Raw genomic sequence first — 21,318 nt, 5'->3', positions numbered from 1 at the left:
GTCATATAGATGGACTCTCATTTTTCATTGTTTCAGAAATTTATTTTTGCATGATTTGAAATAAAAAATATTGGCACATTTTTCTATAACAAATTACAGGAATATCCATTGATATGTGAAATTGTAATATAATAGGACACTTGATTAGGAGTCAAACCTGTGTTCTCTTTCTGCCCATGCCATTAGTTACATGTGTAACATTGGACAATTAGTCAATAAGCATTTACTAAGGACGTACTATGTGTCAGGTACTATGCTTGGTGCTGGGGATACAAAGAATAAAATTCCCTGGTCTCAAGGTGCTTACACATTAAATAGGAACACAAGAAATACATAAATAAGTACATTCAGGGTAAATAGAAGACTATACAAGATAATTTGGGAGGGAGGGTAGTAGTAGTTGAGGGATCAGGAAAGGCTTTATATAGAGGGTGGTACTTGAGCTATAACTTGAAGGAAAAGAGGGATTCTGTGTGTTGTAGGAGGAGTGATGCATTCTATGCCTGCAAAATAGCCAGTGCAAAAGTATGAAGATAGGACATGGGATGTCATGTCTGAAGAATAGAGAGAGGGAGAGGCCAGCTGGGCTGTATCCCAGAATTGAATTAATATCTTAATTAGGCTGGAAAAATGACTTGGGGGTCAAGTTGTGAAGGGCTTTAAAAGGTAAATGGAAGTGTTTGTGTTTTATCTTAGAAGCAATGAGGAGCCACTGAAGTTGATTGAGTAGGGGAAGTAACATGGTCAGATCTGCACTTAAGAAAAATCACTTCGGCAGCTGAGTGGTAAGAGATAAAAGGGAGGGAGACCACTTAGGAGGCTGTGGCAAGTCACTTGCCCTCTTTGAGTCTCAGTGTCTTCATGTTCAGAATGATGGTAGAGTAGCAGAAAGTAGTACAGAGAGCCTCACCCCCCCCAAAAAAAACAACCCCAAATTCCTCAAAACAGATCAAATCCTGATGGGGAAGTCCAGAAAAAGTCACAGTGAATAATTTGTCCAGTCAGGATCGGCATAGGGAGAAAAAGAAGTCTGTGGCTGCTAGTGAGGAGGTCAGGCCAAGAGGTCGTTACATTGAAAGCACACCAGTGGCAAGGGGAGAAGCTATGAATCCCCAGAGCCATATGGGGCACCGCAGACCTATACAGAGCACTGGGATAGGGACACCTGTCAGTGAGCAACTTTCACCCACTACCCAGTTTTAGGTCACAGTTCCAAGGCAGACTGGGAAGATGACCTGCCCCCCAGTGGTGGTGTTCCCTGGTAGGAAGGCCTTGGGTAGGGCGAGCAAGTAGCAGTGGTAGGGTTCAGATGTCAGGAGCAGAATGGGGTCTCAATTCTAGTATATAATCGTCTTCAGAGGATTAACTCCCCTTTGGGGAACTTGCAGTCCTGTCCCTCTGAACCAGTAGCGTTTCCCAAATGGATAATAGAGGCTGAGTTCAACAGCATTATGCTGTTAATCAGACCCAAACCCAGGTCAGAAAATTGTATGGCTCAGAGCAGAGAGGAGGCAAGAAAACTCTGCCTCGGATCAGACTGCTTAGGAAGCATTGAAAGCTTGCCAGGAACTATGTGAATGATGAGATCCTGAAGGTAACATTTTGTATACTGAATTATATTTTCTAGCTATCTGTCATATGCATTAATTAGATATCTTCATCCAGAAATTGATTTGGAAGTGTGTTTCAGGCATATAGCTAACTACTGCCCAATTTTACTGGTCAGGACTTCTTTGGAAGTGGTGTGGAGCTGGCAGTGTTAGAGAAAGTTCCCTTGTGATATTGTTACAGGCAGGGTTTTATAACCTTTGACTGCACTGGTAGAATTTACCTTTGAGATGCCATAAAGTAGGAAGTAAGATAATATATGTTGTCCTAAAATATTTCTAAGAACTTAAAAATTATGTAACGCCATATCTTTGGGTACTATCTGCCAAATCTATTAAATGCAGGAGAATTTAGAATATTATGTGGCTCTATGCTAACAGAGCACAAAGTCTAGCAAACTCTACCATGCTTAAATGACTTGGTGTATAGTCCCAAGAACAGTCTAATTTTTGAGGAGCACCCTAGCTAAGTATGGAGAGACTCTTACTAGTAGGCTTACCACTTGGTGATGGTATTTGATGGTGACTCAACAAAGAAAAAGAATGGTCCTCACTTTTCTGTGTAATCCCCTTCCACCTCTGTAGCACTAGATTTAGAGCAATGTGTACTAAGAATCATACTGTTTTTAAGCCATATAGAAAGATTTACTTAGCTGTTAGGACTCAAAATGTCCAGTGACTGAGTAGATATATTAGTGGAGAAACAGAATCATAGCAGTATTGCCATTTTCTCTGAAACCAGAAGACTGTAGGAAGTTACAGCTAAATAGAACAGTTGTTCAGAGGGGCTCCTTAGAGAAGGAAATAAAAGTTAATGGAGTTGGTTTTATCTTGTCCAAAGGCATTAAGAAACAGTTCATGACATACTTGGTTGTATTGCAGTGCTCTTGGTTGCATTTTTGCAAATGCTTATAATGAAAGAAATTGGAACTTATGCGCCAGCATCCATTGCAGAGAATATAGGAATTAGGGAAACTCTACACAGAACTTGAGAGGACCCTCCAAATCAAGTCAATGTGTGCTTCAATCCTTGGTGACTTCAGTGCAAAGATGGGCATACATGTGCTGGAAAACATGGTTTGGGAGAGAGATGAGCAACGTAGAAGATGTGTAGAATATACAGATGCTTCCCGCCTATGCATGAGTACTTTTCTTCAAGAAGAGTGCAGGTGTGCAAAGTTATGAACACCAAATAGGATCACAACAACTGATCACTGATGTGGAAATAAATAGGAGGAAAGTAGGTTAGAGTGCATTTGGGAAATTGTGCAGTGTTTTTAATGACTCCAAACTTCTCTCTGAAAAGAAAGTTCATCTTTTTGACATTAATAATCTTCTAGCCATAGTATGTGGCTGAAAGTCATAGAATATCATCAGACTCTAAAGAATTAAAACTGTGAATCACCTGAATGGCAGTGGAGAAGCACATGGTGGTTGGGAGTAGGCTATGCTGTGTTAAACATTGAAGAGTTGTGTAGAAGAAGAGATCATAGCATCAGAGAGAATTCATGATTGGAGCGAAAACAAGGGATCATGGGAAGCCCATGTGTTTCACTGGTTAAAAGATATAGACAGGGTCCTCAACTTATTGACCCTTTCTTCTCCACCCCCATCTATACCAAACATATATGTACCAAATGGCATAGCATCTAAACTCATAAAGGAAAAATTTAAATTACAGAGACTTTAATATTGTCTCAGAATTGGAATCTAGCAGAAAGACAAAAAGGAATATATATACACACACACGCATGCACACACACACAGACACACACATATATACTGTCCTATAAAATCACACCCATATTTAGAGGACATAAAATAGAGATTTTAACCCAATTACTAAAGAAAAAAAATCTAGTCCAGGTGGATTTACAGGTAAATTCTTTCAAATATTTAAAGAGTAATTGTAATTAGTACCTGTACTATAGAAATTATTCTCAAAAACTGGTAAAGAAAACTCCTTTTAGGGACAGGGTCACAGGAGAAAATAGAATAAGTGGGAGGTGGGATAGGATGGAGGGAAATATAGTTAGTCTTTCATCATATAGCTACTATGGAAAAGTTTTGTGTAACTACACATGTACAACCTCTATTGAATTGCCTGTCTTCCCAGTGGGAGTGGGTGAGGAGGGAAGAAGAGAAAGAATGTGGAACTCAAAGTTTTTAAAACAAATGTTAAAAAATTGTTTTTTACACGCAACTGGGAAATAATATATACAGGCAATGGGGTATAGAAATCCATCTCACCCTACAAGAAAGTTGAGGGGGTAACGGGGAGGATATAAGAGAGAACAGATTGGGGGAAGGGGTATTCAGTAGGCTCGCTATCATGGGATGGTGTTTAGGGGAAAGACGGGGAGAAAATTTGTAACTCAAAATCTTGTGGAAATGGATGTTGAAAACTAAAAATACTTAAAGAAAAGGAAATAACAAAAAAAGAGAAAACTCCTTTTATGAGGTAATATCCACCTCATCATTTGTGGACCCTAGGCTAATTAAGAACTCCCTGTTCTACATGAACCCTTTTCTGATGCCGTCTAACCACTAGTGCCTTTCTTTCAAATTATCTTGTTTCTCTTTTAGACATGTTGCATATATACGTATATGTTTTCTATCTTAGCTAGATTGTAAGCTCCTCAAGGGCAGGGAGTGTTTGATTTCAGACTTTGTATTCCTAGCACCTAACAGAAGTGCCTGCTATTTGTCATTTTGCTACTGCTTAGGATGGAGTATTAAAAAAAAATAAAACAATTTCTGCTCTCAAGAAAGTTACATTCTGGTGGAGAAACAAATGCATATGTAAGTAATCATAATAATAGTTATATATACTGCTTTAAGGTTTGCAAAGCACTATATAGAGAAATATATATATATATATAAATTCATATATGTGTGTATATATAATACACGTATATATCATTCATATGTTTGTGTGTGTATGTGTCTCTGTGTGTGTGTATATATATAAATAATTTGATCCTCACAACAACTCTATGAGGTAGATGCCATTATCCCCATTTTGTGGATGACAAAACTGAAACTGAGGGAGGTTAAATGATTTGCCCAAGGTCACACAGCTAATATGTCTCAGGTGAGATTTTAATTCACTTTACTTTGACTCCAAGTCCAGCACTCTGAGGGTATATACCGAATAAATATAAGGAAAACAAAAACAAGTAAGTTAGAAAGGTAGGGCAATAATAATTGTAGGGATGAGGAAGTTTTATATAGAAGGTGGTGCTTAATCTGTGTTTTGAAGAAGACAGGGATTCTGTGATATGGAGGTGAGGAAAGAATATTTCTGGCATAGTGGACAGCCACTACGAGGCACAGTGATAAGAGATAAGAATGCCATGGTTTAGGAACAGAGAGAGAGTCTGTTTGACTGGATTGCAGAGTATAGAGAGCTGAGTAGTAGACAGTCAAACTGGAAAGATAGGTTGGGACCAGATTGTAAAGGGTTTTAAAAGCTAAATTTTAGCTTTACATGCAGTAGTGAGTCACTAGAGTTAATTGAGTAGGGGAAGTAACATGGTCAGATCTGTTCTTAAAGAAAATCACTTTGGCAGCTTCATGAATGATCAGCTGGAGTGCAAGAAGTCTTTGAAGCAAGGAGACAAATTATAGGAAGGTATTGCAGTATTCTAGGTGAGAATTCAAGAGGGCTTCAACTGAAGTGGTAGCAGAGAACTAGAAACAAAGCCTCTCAATTGAGGAATGAGTAAACAAACTGGTATATACACTTATTGGAATACTAAATACAAGGAAGCATTGGAAAACTTAGATGAACTGATGCAAAGTGAAGTAAGTAGACCAAGGAAAAGAACATACACCATGACTACAACATTATAAATGTAAAAGAAAAAGGAACGGAATGCTGTACAATTATAATGACCAAGCTTGGCCCTGAAGGTGAGATGAAAAAAGGTACCACCCTGCCTCTGTTGTGGAATTGGGATACTTAACATAAGTGTGGAATATTACTTATACTATTAGTCTTCGTTGATGTGTTAATTTTGCTGAAATGCTTTTTTTTTTGCTTTACTTTTATATTCTTTCTTACCAGAGGGGCCTCTTTGGGAAAGGGAGGAGGGAGATATATTTGGAAATTCAAAGAAAGTGAATGTAGCAAGGAAGCCAAATGCAAAGCTGAAACAAAACAGAATGAAGTGCAATAAGAAACCCTCTTTGAAAAGGGAGAGACTCCAAACTAATAAGGTCCCAACTGTGGAAAAATTCAAAGTGAAAGAAATTTAAAGTCTTAGACTGCCCTCTGTCTCTCTACTGTCTTGTTAATGTAGAGGAATAAAACAACTGTTTTCTTTTTTTTTTCTTTTTGGAGGGGAGAAGGCAGGGTAGTTGGGGTTAAGTGACTTGCCCAAGGTCACACGACTGGTAAGTGTTAAGTGTCTGAGGTCAAATTGGAACTCAGGTCCTCTTGACTCCAGGGCTGGTGCTCTATTCACTGCACCACCTAGCTGCCCCCAATCAACTATTTTCTAAAGACAGATTTCTTTTTTTAGGCATAGTTAATTCTGGAACATCTCCATCTTTTTTGTTTGGGTATGATGTCAGCAGCAAGAAATCACTGCCTCTTTATTTTGTGATGGTAATAGTTTGATCTGTGGGAAGAATGAGTGATGATAGCTTCTTTGGTCACTGTGTACCTTATTTGTGGAAGCTATCTTTTTGATCTTTGAGATTTCTCTTTGACCTTTGATTCTGTGAAGCAGGGAAGTTCCAAATGGAAAGTTCTTTTTCATTAGCCAGTCCATAGGTTTCTGTGAGTTGATTTTATTAAGAAGGTGAGCTATTATTATTAAATTCTAAGAGTTGGAAATATCTTAATCTGTTAATGTTTTTTTAAAAAACAAAAATGCTTTAAAATGAAATCAAGTATTTATTTTAGAAGGGCAGACTGATTGTATATGTATCCACTATTAGGAATTTTGTTAGACTTATCTCAGTACAATGAAGACTTCTCAAAAGAAAACATAACCAAAATATAATTGAAAAAAACAAAAGCTCCACCTGAACAGCTTGTCTCTAAAGAAGAGATGAGGAAATGTACCTTTTCCTAAGGTGGGAAACTGAGACACTCTACATACACCATCAGATTCAGTTGATAAATTAGTTTTGCTGAGCTGTGTTTTGTTCTTTCTCATTCATTTTTGTTCCTTGCTAAAAGGGATGCCTCATCGGGTAAGGGAGAAGGGGAGGAGGCATATTTGGAAACAGAAGTGATATAAAAAGAAAAATGTAAATATAGAAAATTTTAAATAAAATTGAATAAATTACTCGATAAATTTCTTTGACTTTTTCTCCTACCCAGATGTTGAATTTAATTGTATTTTGATAACTTATACAATTCAGTGGTGGCTGGTTGGTTGTTTTCATTCATTCGCAGAGAGGACCAAAATGACATCATTTTGTTGGGGTCAAGGTACAGTGTGTCTGTGACTGATCAGAACAATTTTAGCTCAGAAGGCTCTACCATAAGTTGGGCATGAATAGTCCACATGAACATTTGTAGTGGAGATACCTGTAGATTTGCTCATCTCAAGTTTCTTTTGTGCTACTGTGATTCTGCTTTGCTCATGGAGCATAGCTCCTTCTTAGATGCAGGTATGTCATGCTGGGCAGTCCTGTGCCAGTGTCTCCCATGTCTTACAAATCAATTCCAGTGGTGGCAAACTCAAATAGAAATGTATCACTGTAGGCACATATTGACTTAGCAAACCACAAATTAACATTATCTATGTTGTATTGCATTTTTTATTTATTTTGTTAAGCATTTTCCATTTACATTTTAATCTGGTTCAGACTGTTCTCAGGGTGTTTTATGACTCTCTGTTTGACACCTCTGATCAGGTTTAGTTATCTACAAAGGAGTCCCCTCTATCCTAGAATAATACCCCCATCCTATAGACTTTTTCGGATATTGCTTTGGAAGACTTGAACAGTCGTATTGCATTTTTGCTGGTTAGTTAACTAACACTCCTAACAGTCTTCTAATTGGAAAATAATTTGAATATTTTTGTTACAAAAGGACATTGGGGTACATAGCCCATTTTAGGTGTATCCTTTTATTTTCATTTTGGATTGTAATCTTGAGAGCAGTTAATATTTTTCATTTCTGTATCTCAAGCATCTAACAGAGTGTGCCTTGTACATATTAGGTGCTTAACAAATGTGTCAATTTGACTAGAATTCCTTATTTCTAGGTGAAAAAGAATGATATTTTTACTAATTGGTAGTGGCAGGAGTTGCTACTACACCACTTTTGGGTTCAGGTGCATCATTACATTAATAGGATAAAATGATGAAATGACAATTTTTCTGTAGATTACTTGTAAAAGCAACGCCTCTGTGATGTTAGAAATAAATTTTGTGAAATTTGGAATTTAAAGAGAAATTTCATATAGTGAGAAACTTGTGTGGTATATTGAAAAGAGGACTGGATTTCAAACATGATCTGGATCCTAATCTACAATTACTATTCCTCACATATGGGACTGTAAGCAAATAACTCCATTGAATTTTCTGGTTCTCAACTGTAAATTGATGGGTTTTGACTTAAATGACTAGAAATCTCCCTTCATCTTTAGAGAACCTATCATTCTATTGTGAATCATGGGCTAAGAGACAACATTTTCAATTTTTTGCTACCACAAAAAGTGATGCTATATATATTCTGGTATATATGTCAATTTTCTTTTTATCAGTGATCTTCTTAGGGTATAAGACTAGTAATGGAATCTCAAGTTAAAGGGTATGGAGAGCTTATCCACTTTTTTTTGCATTATTTCATTTTGCTTGCCAAAAATGTTCTGTGGATTCATGGCCTTACCAACAGTGGACTAATGCCCCTGTCTTGCCACAAGTCCACCAACATTTACTCTTCCCATCATTTATCAACCTTGCCAAATTATGTGTGTAAGGCAACTCCTTAGGATTTTTTTGAGTTACATTTCTCTTATTATTAGTAATTTGGAGCATTTTTTCATATGGTTATTAATATTTTGCAGTTCTTTTGAGACCTATTTGTTAATAGCCTTTAACCACTTATCTACTGTGGAGTGGGCTTTGGTTTTATATATACATATACACACATACATACATATATACATACACACATACATATACATATATATTTATATGTATTAGATATCTTGGCCACCAAATCCTTATCAGAAATTCGATGGAAAAGTTTTTTCCACTTACATTTGACTGTTTTCCCTTCTTATCTTTGGTACATCAATTTTGTGGGAAAGTATTTTAAAATTTTTAATTCAATAAGCATTTATTAAATATTTCCTGTGTACAGAGTACTGTGCTAGACTTTGTAAAAAAGCAAAACACTCCTTGCCCTCAGGGAACTTACATTCTACTAGGGCAACACATACACAAATAGGTGATACAAAATCACCAAAGTAATTTTGTTGTCAGGGAGAGGTATGCACTTAACAGCTAGAAGGAACAAGAGAGGTCTACTTCTTTTTAGTAGGAGGCCTATGAGAATAGTCTTGAAAGTATGGATAGATTATAAGAGGTAAATATTAAGAGAGGGAACATTCTAGGCATGGGAGACAACCTAGGTATGGGCACAGAAGTGCAAGTTGGAATTCCATTTACAGGGAAGAAGTAGATCAATTTGGTTGAAATATTAAGTGTACGAGGAGGAGTGACCGGGAAGTCAAAATTTTAAAAAAACTAATGTTAAGGGGCAGCCAGGTGGTGCAGTGAGTAAAAGCGTCGGCCCCAGAGTTGGGAGACCTGGGATTGGTTCTGGCCTCAGATACTTAGCACCCACACAGAATAACTGGCCGTGTAACCTTGAGCAAGTTACTTAACCCCAGTTGCTTTAAAAAAAACTAATGTTAAAAATTGTTTTTACATATAACTGGGAGAAAAATAAAATATTAAAAGCTTTAAAAATTGTTATTTTTAAATTTTTTTTGCTTTTTTTGGAGGGGGAGGGGAGGGCAATTGGGGTTAAGTGATGTGCCCAAGGTCACAAAGCTAGTTTGTGTGTGTGTGTGTGTGTGTGTGTGTGTGTTAAGTGTCTGAGGTCAAATTTGAACTCAGGTCCTCTTGACTACAGGGCCAGTGCTCTATTCACTGCACCACCTAGCTGCCCAAAATATTAAAATTTTTAAAAAAGACTCTGAGGTTGCCCACTTGGAAGACAGGAAAGATTATCTTTTTTCTACATGCAGAGATTGTTTATCTAAAAACTGGGTAGGTAAACTCTCTGCCTTTTTTACAGTCTGCCTAATTAGAATAACATGATCATAGATTTAGAGCTGGACAGAGGGGACCTTAGAGGTCATTGAATCCAACCATCTCATTTTACAGATGAAGAAATAGAGACTTAGGTTAAGTGACTTGACCATAAATGCACTGCTATTAAATGTCAGGGCCATTTAATCTAAATTTTCTAGATATGTTTTAGGAATCCCTAGAAGAGTTAGTTGACTGCAAAGCTCAAGTTGTGATACTTTACTCTGAGATCTATCTACATAGGAAATCTCTGACCAAATTCTTAACCAAATACCTTATAATATTTTATGAACGAAATGCCTTGCTTTAAGCAAACTCATTATATAAGGACAGAGAATCAGAGTATCATGGTGTTGGATCTGGAAGGGACAGTTAAAATTCTTTACAGCCTTCCTACTTTTCCAGCCTTCTTACATATTTCCCTCTTCCATGTATTCTGCAGTTTAACCATAGTGGCTTCCTTGTTGTTTCTCATGCACAGCATTCTTTGAAGAGCCATCTGTTATGCCTTGACCCAGCTAAAAGAAACCATAGTATTTATCTACCCAGCTTCATGAGAAATAAGGCCTTAGCCTGGAACTAGCTAGATGTCTACAGATTTTTCTTCTCTATACCAGTGGTATCAAACTGAGATAGAAACCAGGGTACACTACACTACATGGGCCACATGTTTATTTAGAAAACTACATATTTATCTCATTGGAAAAACCACTCACCTGGAAAATAGATCCAGGAGAGATAATTTTAAAATTATTGGACTATCTGAAAGCCATGGTCAAAACAAGAGCCTAGAAATCATCCTTCAAGAAATTCTGAAGGAAAACTGCCCTGATATTCTAGAACCAGAGGGCAAAATAGAAATTGAAAGAATTCACCGATCGCCAATTGAAAAAGATCCCCAAAAGAAAACTCCTAGGAATATTATAGCCAAATTCCAGAGTTGCCAGGTCAAGGAGAAAATATTACAAGCTGCCAGGAAGAAACAATTTGAGTATTATGGAAACACAATCACGATAACACAAGATCTAGCAGCATCTACACTAAGGGATCAAAAGGTTTGGAATATAATATTCTGGAGGTCAAAGGAGCTAGGATTAAAACCAAGAATCACCTACCCAGAAAAACTGAGTATAATGTTTCAGGGGAGAATATGGTCATTCAATGAAATAGAGGACTTTCAAGCATTCTTGATGAAAAAACCAGGGCTGAACAGAAAATTTGACTTTCAAATACAAGAAGCAAGAGGAGCATGAGAAGGTAAACAGGAAAAATAAATCATAAGGAACTTATTAAAGTCGAACTATTTATATTCCTACATGGAAAAAGAGTAATTATAGCTTATGAGACTTTTCTCAGTATGAGGATAGTTGAAGGGAATATATATGTGTGTATAAATACATATGTGTATATATATATGTGTGTGTGTGTGTGTACATGTATACATAGACAGAGGGGACAGGATTAGTTGAATAGGAAGGGATGATATCTAAAAAATAAAATTAAGAGGTGAGAGGAATATAATGGAAGGAGAAAGGAAGAGATAGAATAAGGTAAATTATCTCATATAAAAGAGGCAAAGAGAAAACTGTTACAATGGAGGGAAAGAACAGGAAGGCAAAAAGGAATGGGTCAACCTTACTCTCATTGAATTTGGCTTAAGGAGGGAATAACATACACACTCAATTGGGTATCTTACCCTACAGGAAAGTAGTGAGGATGATAAAAGGGAGGGCGGAATGGGGGGGGGGTAGTTAGAAACACACACTTTTGAGAAGGGACAGGGTCAAAGTAGAAAAACAGAATGTGTGGGTGGTGGGATAGGATGGAGGGAAGTATAGTCTTTCACAGTATATCTACTATGGAAACGTTTTGTGTAACTACACATGTACAACATATAATTGAATCACTTATATTCTTAGTAGGGGTAGGTGATGAGGGAAGAAGGGAAAGAATCTGGAAATCAAAGTTTTAAAAATAAATGTAAAAAAATTGATTTTTTTTACATGCAACTGGGAAATAAGATATACAGGCGTTGGGTATAGAAATCTATATTACCCTACTGGCAAGTCAGAGGGGGGATAAAGGAGGATGTAAGAGAGAGCAGATTGGGGGAAGGGGTATTCAGTAGGATCGCTATTTTGGGGTGGGGGTAGGGGAAAGACGGGGAGAAAATTTGTAACCCAAAATCTTATGTAAATGAATGTTGAAAACTAAAAATAAGCAAAAAAAAGAAAACCACATATTAACATTATATATATTCCATTGTATTATTTATTTAGTTAAATATTTCCCAATTATATCTTAATCTGTTTGGGCCACATTGTGAAGTGTTGTAGCCCATAGGCAAGATGTTTGACTCTTCTGCTCTATACCATTGTTTTTCCTTCCCTTGGCACCAATTAAATTGATTGTTTTAGCATTAAAAAAAGTTTTGAGATTTAAAATATTTATTTATCTTCTTCATATGCAGTTATTTCCATTCACTAAGTATAGTTACAGATTTTCTAACCTAGTCAGCTTCACACTTCCTAGGGACCCTACAGGAGACTCAACTCCTATTACTTTTTGCTTTTTTCTGGATAAAACATCAGTAAAAAGGCACACTGAAACATGAATACATGCTGTACTTTCATGAGACCATTCAACAGGCGAAGATGTAAGGCATTGAGGAGGGAGTTTAGGGGGGCAACATAGCTCAGTATCATATCTATAGATCAGGCAATTATATCTGGGTCCTGAAATCTTGTTATATTTTGGTTCCTGTGATCTCATGGAAATTTTGTGACAGAAATGAACTTAGTGTGTGTGTAGGTTGGGGCTTAATATTTCTCCTCATATAAGAAGCTAAATAGAATATTCTAACTGAAGTTGTTTCTAAAATTTCTTTTAGCAGGATGAAGAAAGTATTAAAGAAATTCCCATTACCCACCATGTAAAAGAAGGATGTGAGAAAGCAGATCCTGCTCAATTTGAGTTACTCAAGGTTCTTGGTCAAGGATCATTTGGAAAGGTAAGAATATCATTTTTTCATTTATTTATGCTGTAGACATTTAAGCAAAACCTGTATATTCATGCAGAGAATATGGAGAAACAACCTTCTTCCAAGTTTCTTAAAGGACACATGTATATACAGCACCATAATTTTCCCTCTTCTTTCTTTTCTTATATTTTCAGTTGCTTTTTATATTTTCTTGTATTAATCTATATGTTACCTCTTACCAATCTTCATTAAATTTTCTTTCTAGTGTATAAAACATTCAATGTGCTACTGCTTTAGGTTATTTAATTTTTTTAATGGCTCTTTTTGTCTCTCCATATACATACTAGTATACAGTCTTTGCTCTCCGTTTCCTGTCTTTTGTTCCCCTAACTGTACCACAGAACTTAGTGGAAATTCATTTGTTTATTCATCCATTTAACAAGCAAACATCAAGTTTCCCTCTGTGTCAGACACTGCTAGGAGATACAAAGACAAAAATTTAAAAGTCTTGGCCTTCAAGTATCTTGTGTTCTACTGGGAGAAAATAATCTGAACACAGATAAGATAATACATATATATATATATATATATATATATATATATATATACATAAAGCACATTTTTTGGTTGGCGCACTGGAAATGGGGTAGAAGAGATCTGGATTGGCCTCCTGTAGGTGGCGGCACATCACCTGTGCCTCAAAGGAAGCTAGGATTTTGACAAGTCAGAGGTAAGAAGGTAGAGAACATTCTAGCCTTGAGGACAGCCTGTACAAAGGCACAGCAGTGGGAGATGGGATAGCAATATGAAAAATAGCAGTTAGGCCAGTTTGCCTGGATTGTATGGCATATATATTGTGCAGTAAGCCTGGAAAGGTAGGCTGGAGCCAGATTGTGAAAGGCAGAAATGATTCATAAATTATTTGTTAATCAAAATGTATGAAAAGTACTATGAAAGGAGCTAGGTAATAAACTAAATGGATCCTATGTTCAAAGAGTTCAGACTTGAAAGGGGATAAGTCTATATGTAGAAAAAAACATCATTACATTTTGTCATTTAAATGTTTGTTTAGTGCCTAATTATTGGTGGTACTGTAGAAAGAGAACTTTAGGGGCGGCTAGGTGGCACAGTGAATAGAGCACTGGCCCTGGAGTTAGTAGGACCTGAGTTCAAATCCAGCCTCAGACACTTAACACAAAAACTAATCGTGTGACCTTGGGCAAGTCACTTAACCCAATTGCCCTACCTTCCCCCCTCCAAACCCTCCCCAACAAAAAGAAAGATAACTTTATAGACTTGATTTCTGATATTAGGGGGTATACCTTTAAAGACCTGAAACTATTAAGAACCAGTATTAGGAAACAATCTTCAGATATGTCTATTATGTCTTCCTATATTTCTTAATATGTCTATTAAGATGCCAAACTAGACAATTTCTTCAGTCTTATTTCATTCTCAAAAAATTCCCCCAGAAGAGGGCTTGTACTTCAGAAGGAAAGCAACCCGAAATACATGCTGAATTGACAGGCAAGAAAAAGAGAATACCAATAAGGTAATAGTCTTATGAGTTAAAACTAGAGAATGGTAGTCCTTTGGCTAGTCTCAGCACCCCTTTTCACTAACTTCCATGCTCCATCAGAGGAGTGCACACCAACCCACAGGCTTGTACCTGGGGGTTATGACAGGGATTCCCAGTGACTTTGGAGGCACATTCCACATTTTATTTGTCCACTACTCCATTGCAAGAAATAGCAAACATTGATTCAACCCAGCCACATGAGGAAGAGTGGGAAGAGTCAGACTCCTCTACTGCCTGAGGTGGTTCTTGGGTTAGGGAATCTCAGTGCTCAGAGACCCTGCTCAGAATATCCACTCTGGTCAATTCCAACCCTGAAAAAATCTGATTTAACCCAACTAGAGCAGGAACAAGGCCAGGAGGCAAGTGTGAGTGGTTACAGTGGGCCTGAATGAAAGATGACTGGAATTCAGCTGGGGTCAGTCCTGTCCCTCTCAAAAGATACTTAGAACCAAGACCTATTAAAAGTGAATATCCTAACAGGGGAGAAAGCTAAAACAATTGTTCCCTAATAATTATACTGACCATCAAAGGGGTGGGGTACTTAAAGAACGAGTGACAGGGAAATATTAAAGAAAAAAGGCTGAAAAAACTAATTTCAAGAGAAGAGGAATCAGTTTAAAACATAGGTTCCTAGCTGGCGAGGAGTATGGAAGTTAAGTTGTTGTTTGTCCATCCTTCACTTTTGAAGAGGACCAATGACATCATAGGTGATGTCTCACCTTGCATGTGAATTTGATTTAAGTGAGGCAGAGTTGCACAAAGTTGTCAGCCTCACTCTTATCTGCTTGAGTTGTCAAAGTCCAGTGACAGAATCAAAGTCAGGGTGACTGGTGATGGCCTGAGATGCAGTGGATGACCTTGGCATCTTTGATGTCTGACCAAGCTCGAAGCACTCCACAGCTCCTGCTTCATGGCCATTGGAACAAATTCTTCTTATCTGCGCTATCCACTGGGAGAAGTTTTCACACACTTATTTCACTGACAGGTTTGAGGCTTGTTGGTTATCCCTCAACCTGGTTTAGCCCATCTGCTGAGATGGTTTAACTGGGGTGTGGCCGAAGTGCATGCTACAGCTCCTTGGATCCACAGGTGAGAGTTGAGTGAAAGTGGATGCCAAATGTGGATAAGCAACCTTGAAAAGGGCTCAGAAAGCCCTTACACCAGAGGTGCTTGTCCTCTCTGAACACCCCATACACTCTAGTATTAAGTTAAATATTAAATCCTAAAATAATTACTAAGCTCTTAGCAAATATTATAAGAAAAAGGAAATTGAACCAATGCCTGATTAAACACAGAATCCTGTAGAATCCCAAGAGAGGGCAGAATAGCAACAAGATAGTCCAGAATACCTTGTACCACATTTCTCAGATAGAAGAGTTTGGCATCTAAGATATACTGGGTGTTCGAAAAGTCTTAGTGTCCTTCTAATGCTTTAGTGCCAAACCCAAATAGAAATGGATCCCTGCTGGCCACATATTGACTTAGAAAACCACAAATTAACATTACCTATGATGTATTGTATTTTTGTCTATTTTGTTAAACATTTCCCAATTACATTTTAATGTGGTTCTGATCACACAGGGAAGTTTTGCAATTCTGCAAGTTTGACACCTATATTCTAAGGTATTAAAACTTTAAGGGGCACTAAAATTTTTGGGACATCCTGTGTGGACAACTAACATCCACACACCTGATACACAGTCACACATAGACACACACAGGAGCTAAGTGGTCAAAGGATATACAGAATTCCCAACAGTTCTTAAAAGAAGAATTAACAACTATTAATAATTGTATAAAACAGTGCTCCAGATTACTAAGATCAGTAAGAAAAATGCAAATCAAAACAACTGAGGTTTCACAGTATTCGCTGTAAATTGGCAAAGACTTCAAAAGATGGGAATAGCTAATGTTGGAGTAGTTTTGGGAAGATGAGCACCACTAAAACATTGTAAATCAGTATAATTGTTTGAAAAGTTTATTGGGATTATACAAGTAAAGTGATTAAAATGATAAGAACAAAGTTGCTACTACATACACCAAAATATTTACAGCAGCATTCTTTGTGGTAGCAAAGAATTGGAAACAAAATTGATGCCCATCAGTTGGGGAATGGCTACACAAACTGTGTTATGAGAATGTAATGAAGTATTTTTTGACTGTGTCTGAATCTTTATGACCCCATTTGAAGTTTTCTTGGTAATGATACCAGAGTGGTTTGCCATTTCCTTCTCTAGCTCATTTTACAGATGAGGAAACAGACAAGCAGGGTTAAGTAACTTGCCCAGGGTCATACAGCTATTAAGTGTCTAAAGTCAGATTTGAACTCAGGAAGATGAGTCTTCCTGACTGCAGTCCTGGTGTGCTTTGCAGCGTCACCTAGTGGCACCAGTGAAATATTACTGTGCCATAAAAAGATGCATATGAGTATAGAGCATGAAAATTTTACATAATTTGATGCCTAGCGAAATAATAAGATTCAAGAAAACAATATACATAATGACTACAATAAAGTAAATGGAAAGAACAATCATAAAACAATCTAAAACGAATATTGAAAAATTACCAAAAAATAAGCATGGCTCCCAAAGAAGAGATATGAGAAGATAGTCAACCCTACTCCTTGATAGAGGTGGGAGGTCCATGGGTCTGGAATAGTTCATAAATGTTTCAATGTGCTGTACATTTTTGGTGATTTTTTTCCTCTTTTTTAAATTAATTTTTTTTTCTTATATGAGATAACTCTTTGGAAAGGGAGAGAAGACTATTGTGAGAAATTATAATGACATAAAAAGAAACTATTAAAGATTTATTTTTCAGCTGAAAAAATCTAGATGTACTGAATATGTTGATTACAAAATAATGTAACCCCAGAACAAAATTGATTATATGAAAAATATATTCTAGAATGGTTGAAAAGAGAAATGAAAGTCATGAGATGTTAGAAAGGGAATAAATGTCAGAGTTCATACATAGCCTTCACATCAGAAATAAATAGCAGAATAGAAAAAATAAATTCATGGTGGAAAGTTTCTCTAAAGAAGCAAAAAAGAGAACAATGGATTTTGAATACAAATGTACTAGCATCTCCAAATGCCTCTTGGACATCTCAAACTGAGTTTTCGGTAGACATCTTAAACTCAGTAGGTATAAAACTAAACTTGATATCTTTCTCCTCAAACTCTGCCATCTTCTTTTTGATTCTCTTCTTCCAGATAGTCCTTAAATCAGTCAGTCAACAAATATTTATTAGGCTCCTACAAATAAGGCACTCTCACCTTCAATCTGATGACAAGTCCTGTTGCTTTTACCTTTATGACATCCTTGTATATATCCCCCTCTCTCTTCTGAAATTGCCACAACCTTGGTGTAGATTCTCATCACCTCACACTTTTACTGTTGCAGTAGTTTGCTGGTGGGTCCATCTGCTTCAGATCTCTCTCCACACCAGTCCCTGCCACACTCATCACTCAAACTGATCTTCCTGAAGGGCAGATCTGACTTTGTTTTCTCCCTCCACCTGCCTCCCATTCAGTAAATACCAGTGGCTACCTCTCATCTCCAGGATCAAATACAAAATCTTCTGTTCGGCATTCAAAGCCCTTCAAACCTGGGACCCATGTACCTTTGCAGTCTTCTTACAACTTGCGTGCCTTTACATACTCTACAATCCAGTGACACTGTCCTCCTGGCTGTTCCTTCTGGCTCTGGGCATTTTCTGACACTAGCTTCATGTGCAATAATACTCCTCCTTCTCATTTCCATCTCCTGGCTTCCTTGGCTTCAAGTTTGGGATAAAACCCTACCTTCTATGCCAAGCCTTTCCCGGTCCTCCTTACCGCTAGCGCCTTGCCTCTGTTGTGTCTGTCTCCCTCATTAGAATGTGAGGGACTGCCTTTTGCTTTTCTTTGTACCCTCAGCACACTGACTGACTCAAGGACCATCTGGAAGAAGAGAATCGAAAAGCAATAATGCTGAACAAGCAAAAGTTACTGATTCCAAAACAACATGACATCAGAATGCAGGGAGCAAATCAGGAAAACTGCCCAGAAATTCTGAATATAGAAAACAAAAGCACTAATCAAAAGAATGCACAGATTACCTCTAGGGAAAAAAATAAGTTATACCTTAAACTCCAAGACACATAGTGGTTAAATTAACAATTCAGTGACAAATTCTGCAGGTGGCCCCGAGAATGACCTTCAAATCTAAAGGAAAGAAAATCTGAATAATACAAGATTATTCTGTACCCACTAGACACTGTAGAAGGGAATAAAATAATATATTCCAAAAAGCAAAAGAGCTCAAGGTACAACCCAAAATGAAGTTCTGCCAACCTAAGCCTAATAAACAATTTTAAAAGATACTCAACAAAAAAGAGGCATTTGAAGCATTCCTATAAAAATAACCAAATTTGAGTAGACTATTCAACTTGTAAATGCCCCAAAACAATAGAAACACAAGAATGGGAAATAAATATAATGACCAATGAATAAATAAAGAAATAAATTATCTCTAGAATTGTTGCATTTTAAGAAAAAGAGTATGACTAATCTATAGGGTTAAAAAAAGTACACAGGCAAAAAGAAGAAAGCAGAATTTAGAAGAATGGAAGTGAAGGTGAAGAAGCAGAAAAGCAGCATTATTAACCTAATTCTACCTTTCCTATAGGAGAATCTGTGTATTTTCTGTGACAGTCCTGAATGGGAGGGTACATAAATGGGGATTGTTGTTGTCCTTTGGTCTCGAAGAGGACCATGACATCAGGGAAGTGATGCCATGACATTCAAGTCAATTGGATTTAAGTAAGGAGGGCTATGCAAAATCACCGCCTCACTTTCTCCTCTGGAACTATCTGGGTCCAGTGGCAAGATATAGATCAGGACGTCTGGAGATTGAGACACCATAAATGGGGAAAAGGATAGGTGAAGGACAAAGGGGAATGTGATATGCCCTTATCAAATCCCTGGGTGAGTAGTCAAGGAAAGATAGCTTCTGTAGTCTTTTAGCAAGAAAAGAGGCTCCTGGAGAATGGGAGCGGTAGCAGAAGGGAGGAATTGAAATTGAAGGAACAAACGTGGAGGCTTCAACCCAGTAAGGGGCAAAGGGTCCCACTGAAGAGCATCTCTGGGGGGTAAGAGTACTATATGTTACAGCCTTGTTACCTTTAAACTGGGAGGAGTTGGTATACACAGAGACCCATTATTCTGTGAATGCTATGTTTCCTTGGAGAGTATCTTGCCTCAGGAGAGGGAAAATTAGAGCTTCTTGAATCAAGCAATACCCAGAAGGGTGGGAGTCATGGACCCCAGAAATGAGATCACATGGCAAATGGGAAGGAGACCGATCATGGGGAAAGTAGGGTCAGGGGATTGAAATTAGACTGTACTTTTTGAGACTTATGGAAATTTTTACCACAGGGGATTGATTTTATCCTCATGAATTGATGCATCTAAGAGTGAATCACAACAGAAAAAAGGGACAAAGGTCTACAAGGCAATAATGTAGAAATTGGTTAGAAGAGGAAGTTCAGGAATAAAAACAAGAGGCTAGAACAAAATTTTCAATACATTAGATGGATCAAAAAAAAAGCCGAGGAGGAGACTAGACAAAGGTCACTCTAATAATGAAATTCAGTAACCCTATATTCAAAGTAACCAAAAACATATCATCTCTAGGAAAGAACTTCCTCTTTATTAAGAATTATTGGGAAAACTGTCAAGTCTCTCCCTACTCTGATTCATTCTCCACTCAGCTCTTATTGATCTTCATAAAGGGCAAGTCTGACCATGTCACCACCCCCATTCAATAAACTTCAGTGGTTCCCTATTATTTTGATAAGTTCTGGGGATACAAAGAAAAAGATTAAAACAGTTCTCACCCTTAAGGAGCTCAGTATCTTATGGGAGAGATGACATACAAAGAACTATGAACAAATGATTGGAGATGATCCCAGGGGGAAGGCCCAAGAATTAAGGCTTCTTGGAGAAAGTGGGGGTTTATCTGAGATTTGAAGCCCAGGAAGCCAGGAGGATTTCATATTTGATCCTTGAGACAGTAGAGAGTCACTTGAGTTTATTAAATGGGAGTTATGTGGTCAGGCCTACACTTCAGGAAGATGAGTTTGAAAGTTGATTGTAGGATACACTGGAGTGGGGAGACACTTGAGGTAAGGAGATCATCCAGTAGGTTATTGCATTAGTCCAGGCCTGAGGTAACGTGGTCTGTACCAGGGTAGTGGCAATGACAGAGGAGAAAGGGGGCCTATATGAAAGGTATTACAAAGATAAAATTAACAGGACTTTTTAATAAATTGGATATGGGAGGTGAGAGATAATGGGTTGTTAAGGATGACATATAGGTAATTAGTCTAGGTGACTGGGAGGATGGTGATATCCTGGAAAGTAATAGGGAAGTTTGGGAAGGGGAGAAGGTGTGAGGAAAGGAAATGAGTTCAATATTGCACAAGTCAAATCTAAGATGTCTACTGGACATCTATTTAAATATGGATAATAGGCAGATAGGGTTCAAAACTAGAGGTAAAGGGAGTGCTTAGGGCTAGACGAATAGATTTCAGACTTATCTGCAGAGAGATGATAATTGAAAATAAGATAGTAAAGTAAAATAGAATAGAGGGAGAAAAATGAGGGCCCAAGACAGGGCCTTGGGCAACTCTCATAGTTAATGGGCATGATATAGATGAAGATCCAGCAAAGGAAACAGAGGAGAGTTCAGACAGGTAGGAGGAGAACCAGGAGAGATCAGTAATAGGGAATTCTAGAGAGAAGAGGGTGAGCAACACTATCAAGGACTCCAGAGAGGTCAAGAGGGATAAAGATTGAGAAAAATGTCAGAGGTAGATGTGG

The 21,318-nt window shown here is 37.6% G+C and overlaps 1 protein-coding gene across 1 annotated transcript in view; it reads left to right on the top strand.

The window, feature by feature from the left end:
- RPS6KA6 (ribosomal protein S6 kinase A6) overlaps positions 1-21,318 on the top strand; it is a 108,353-nt gene that overhangs the window by 29,486 nt on the left and 57,549 nt on the right. Inside the window, exon 3 of the mRNA XM_069067370.1 lies at positions 12,784-12,903. Coding sequence (XP_068923471.1) covers positions 12,784-12,903 — 120 coding nt within the window. The remainder of the gene's footprint in view (positions 1-12,783; positions 12,904-21,318) is intronic.

Source organism: Petaurus breviceps, unplaced genomic scaffold, assembly GCF_028583685.1.
Source record: "Petaurus breviceps papuanus isolate PSGF00001 unplaced genomic scaffold, PetGlider_PUasm1.0 90747, whole genome shotgun sequence".
Taxonomy (NCBI): domain Eukaryota; kingdom Metazoa; phylum Chordata; class Mammalia; order Diprotodontia; family Petauridae; genus Petaurus; species Petaurus breviceps.
The sequence above is the reverse complement of the archived record's forward strand: the minus strand, read 5'-3'. Positions and strand labels throughout refer to the sequence as shown.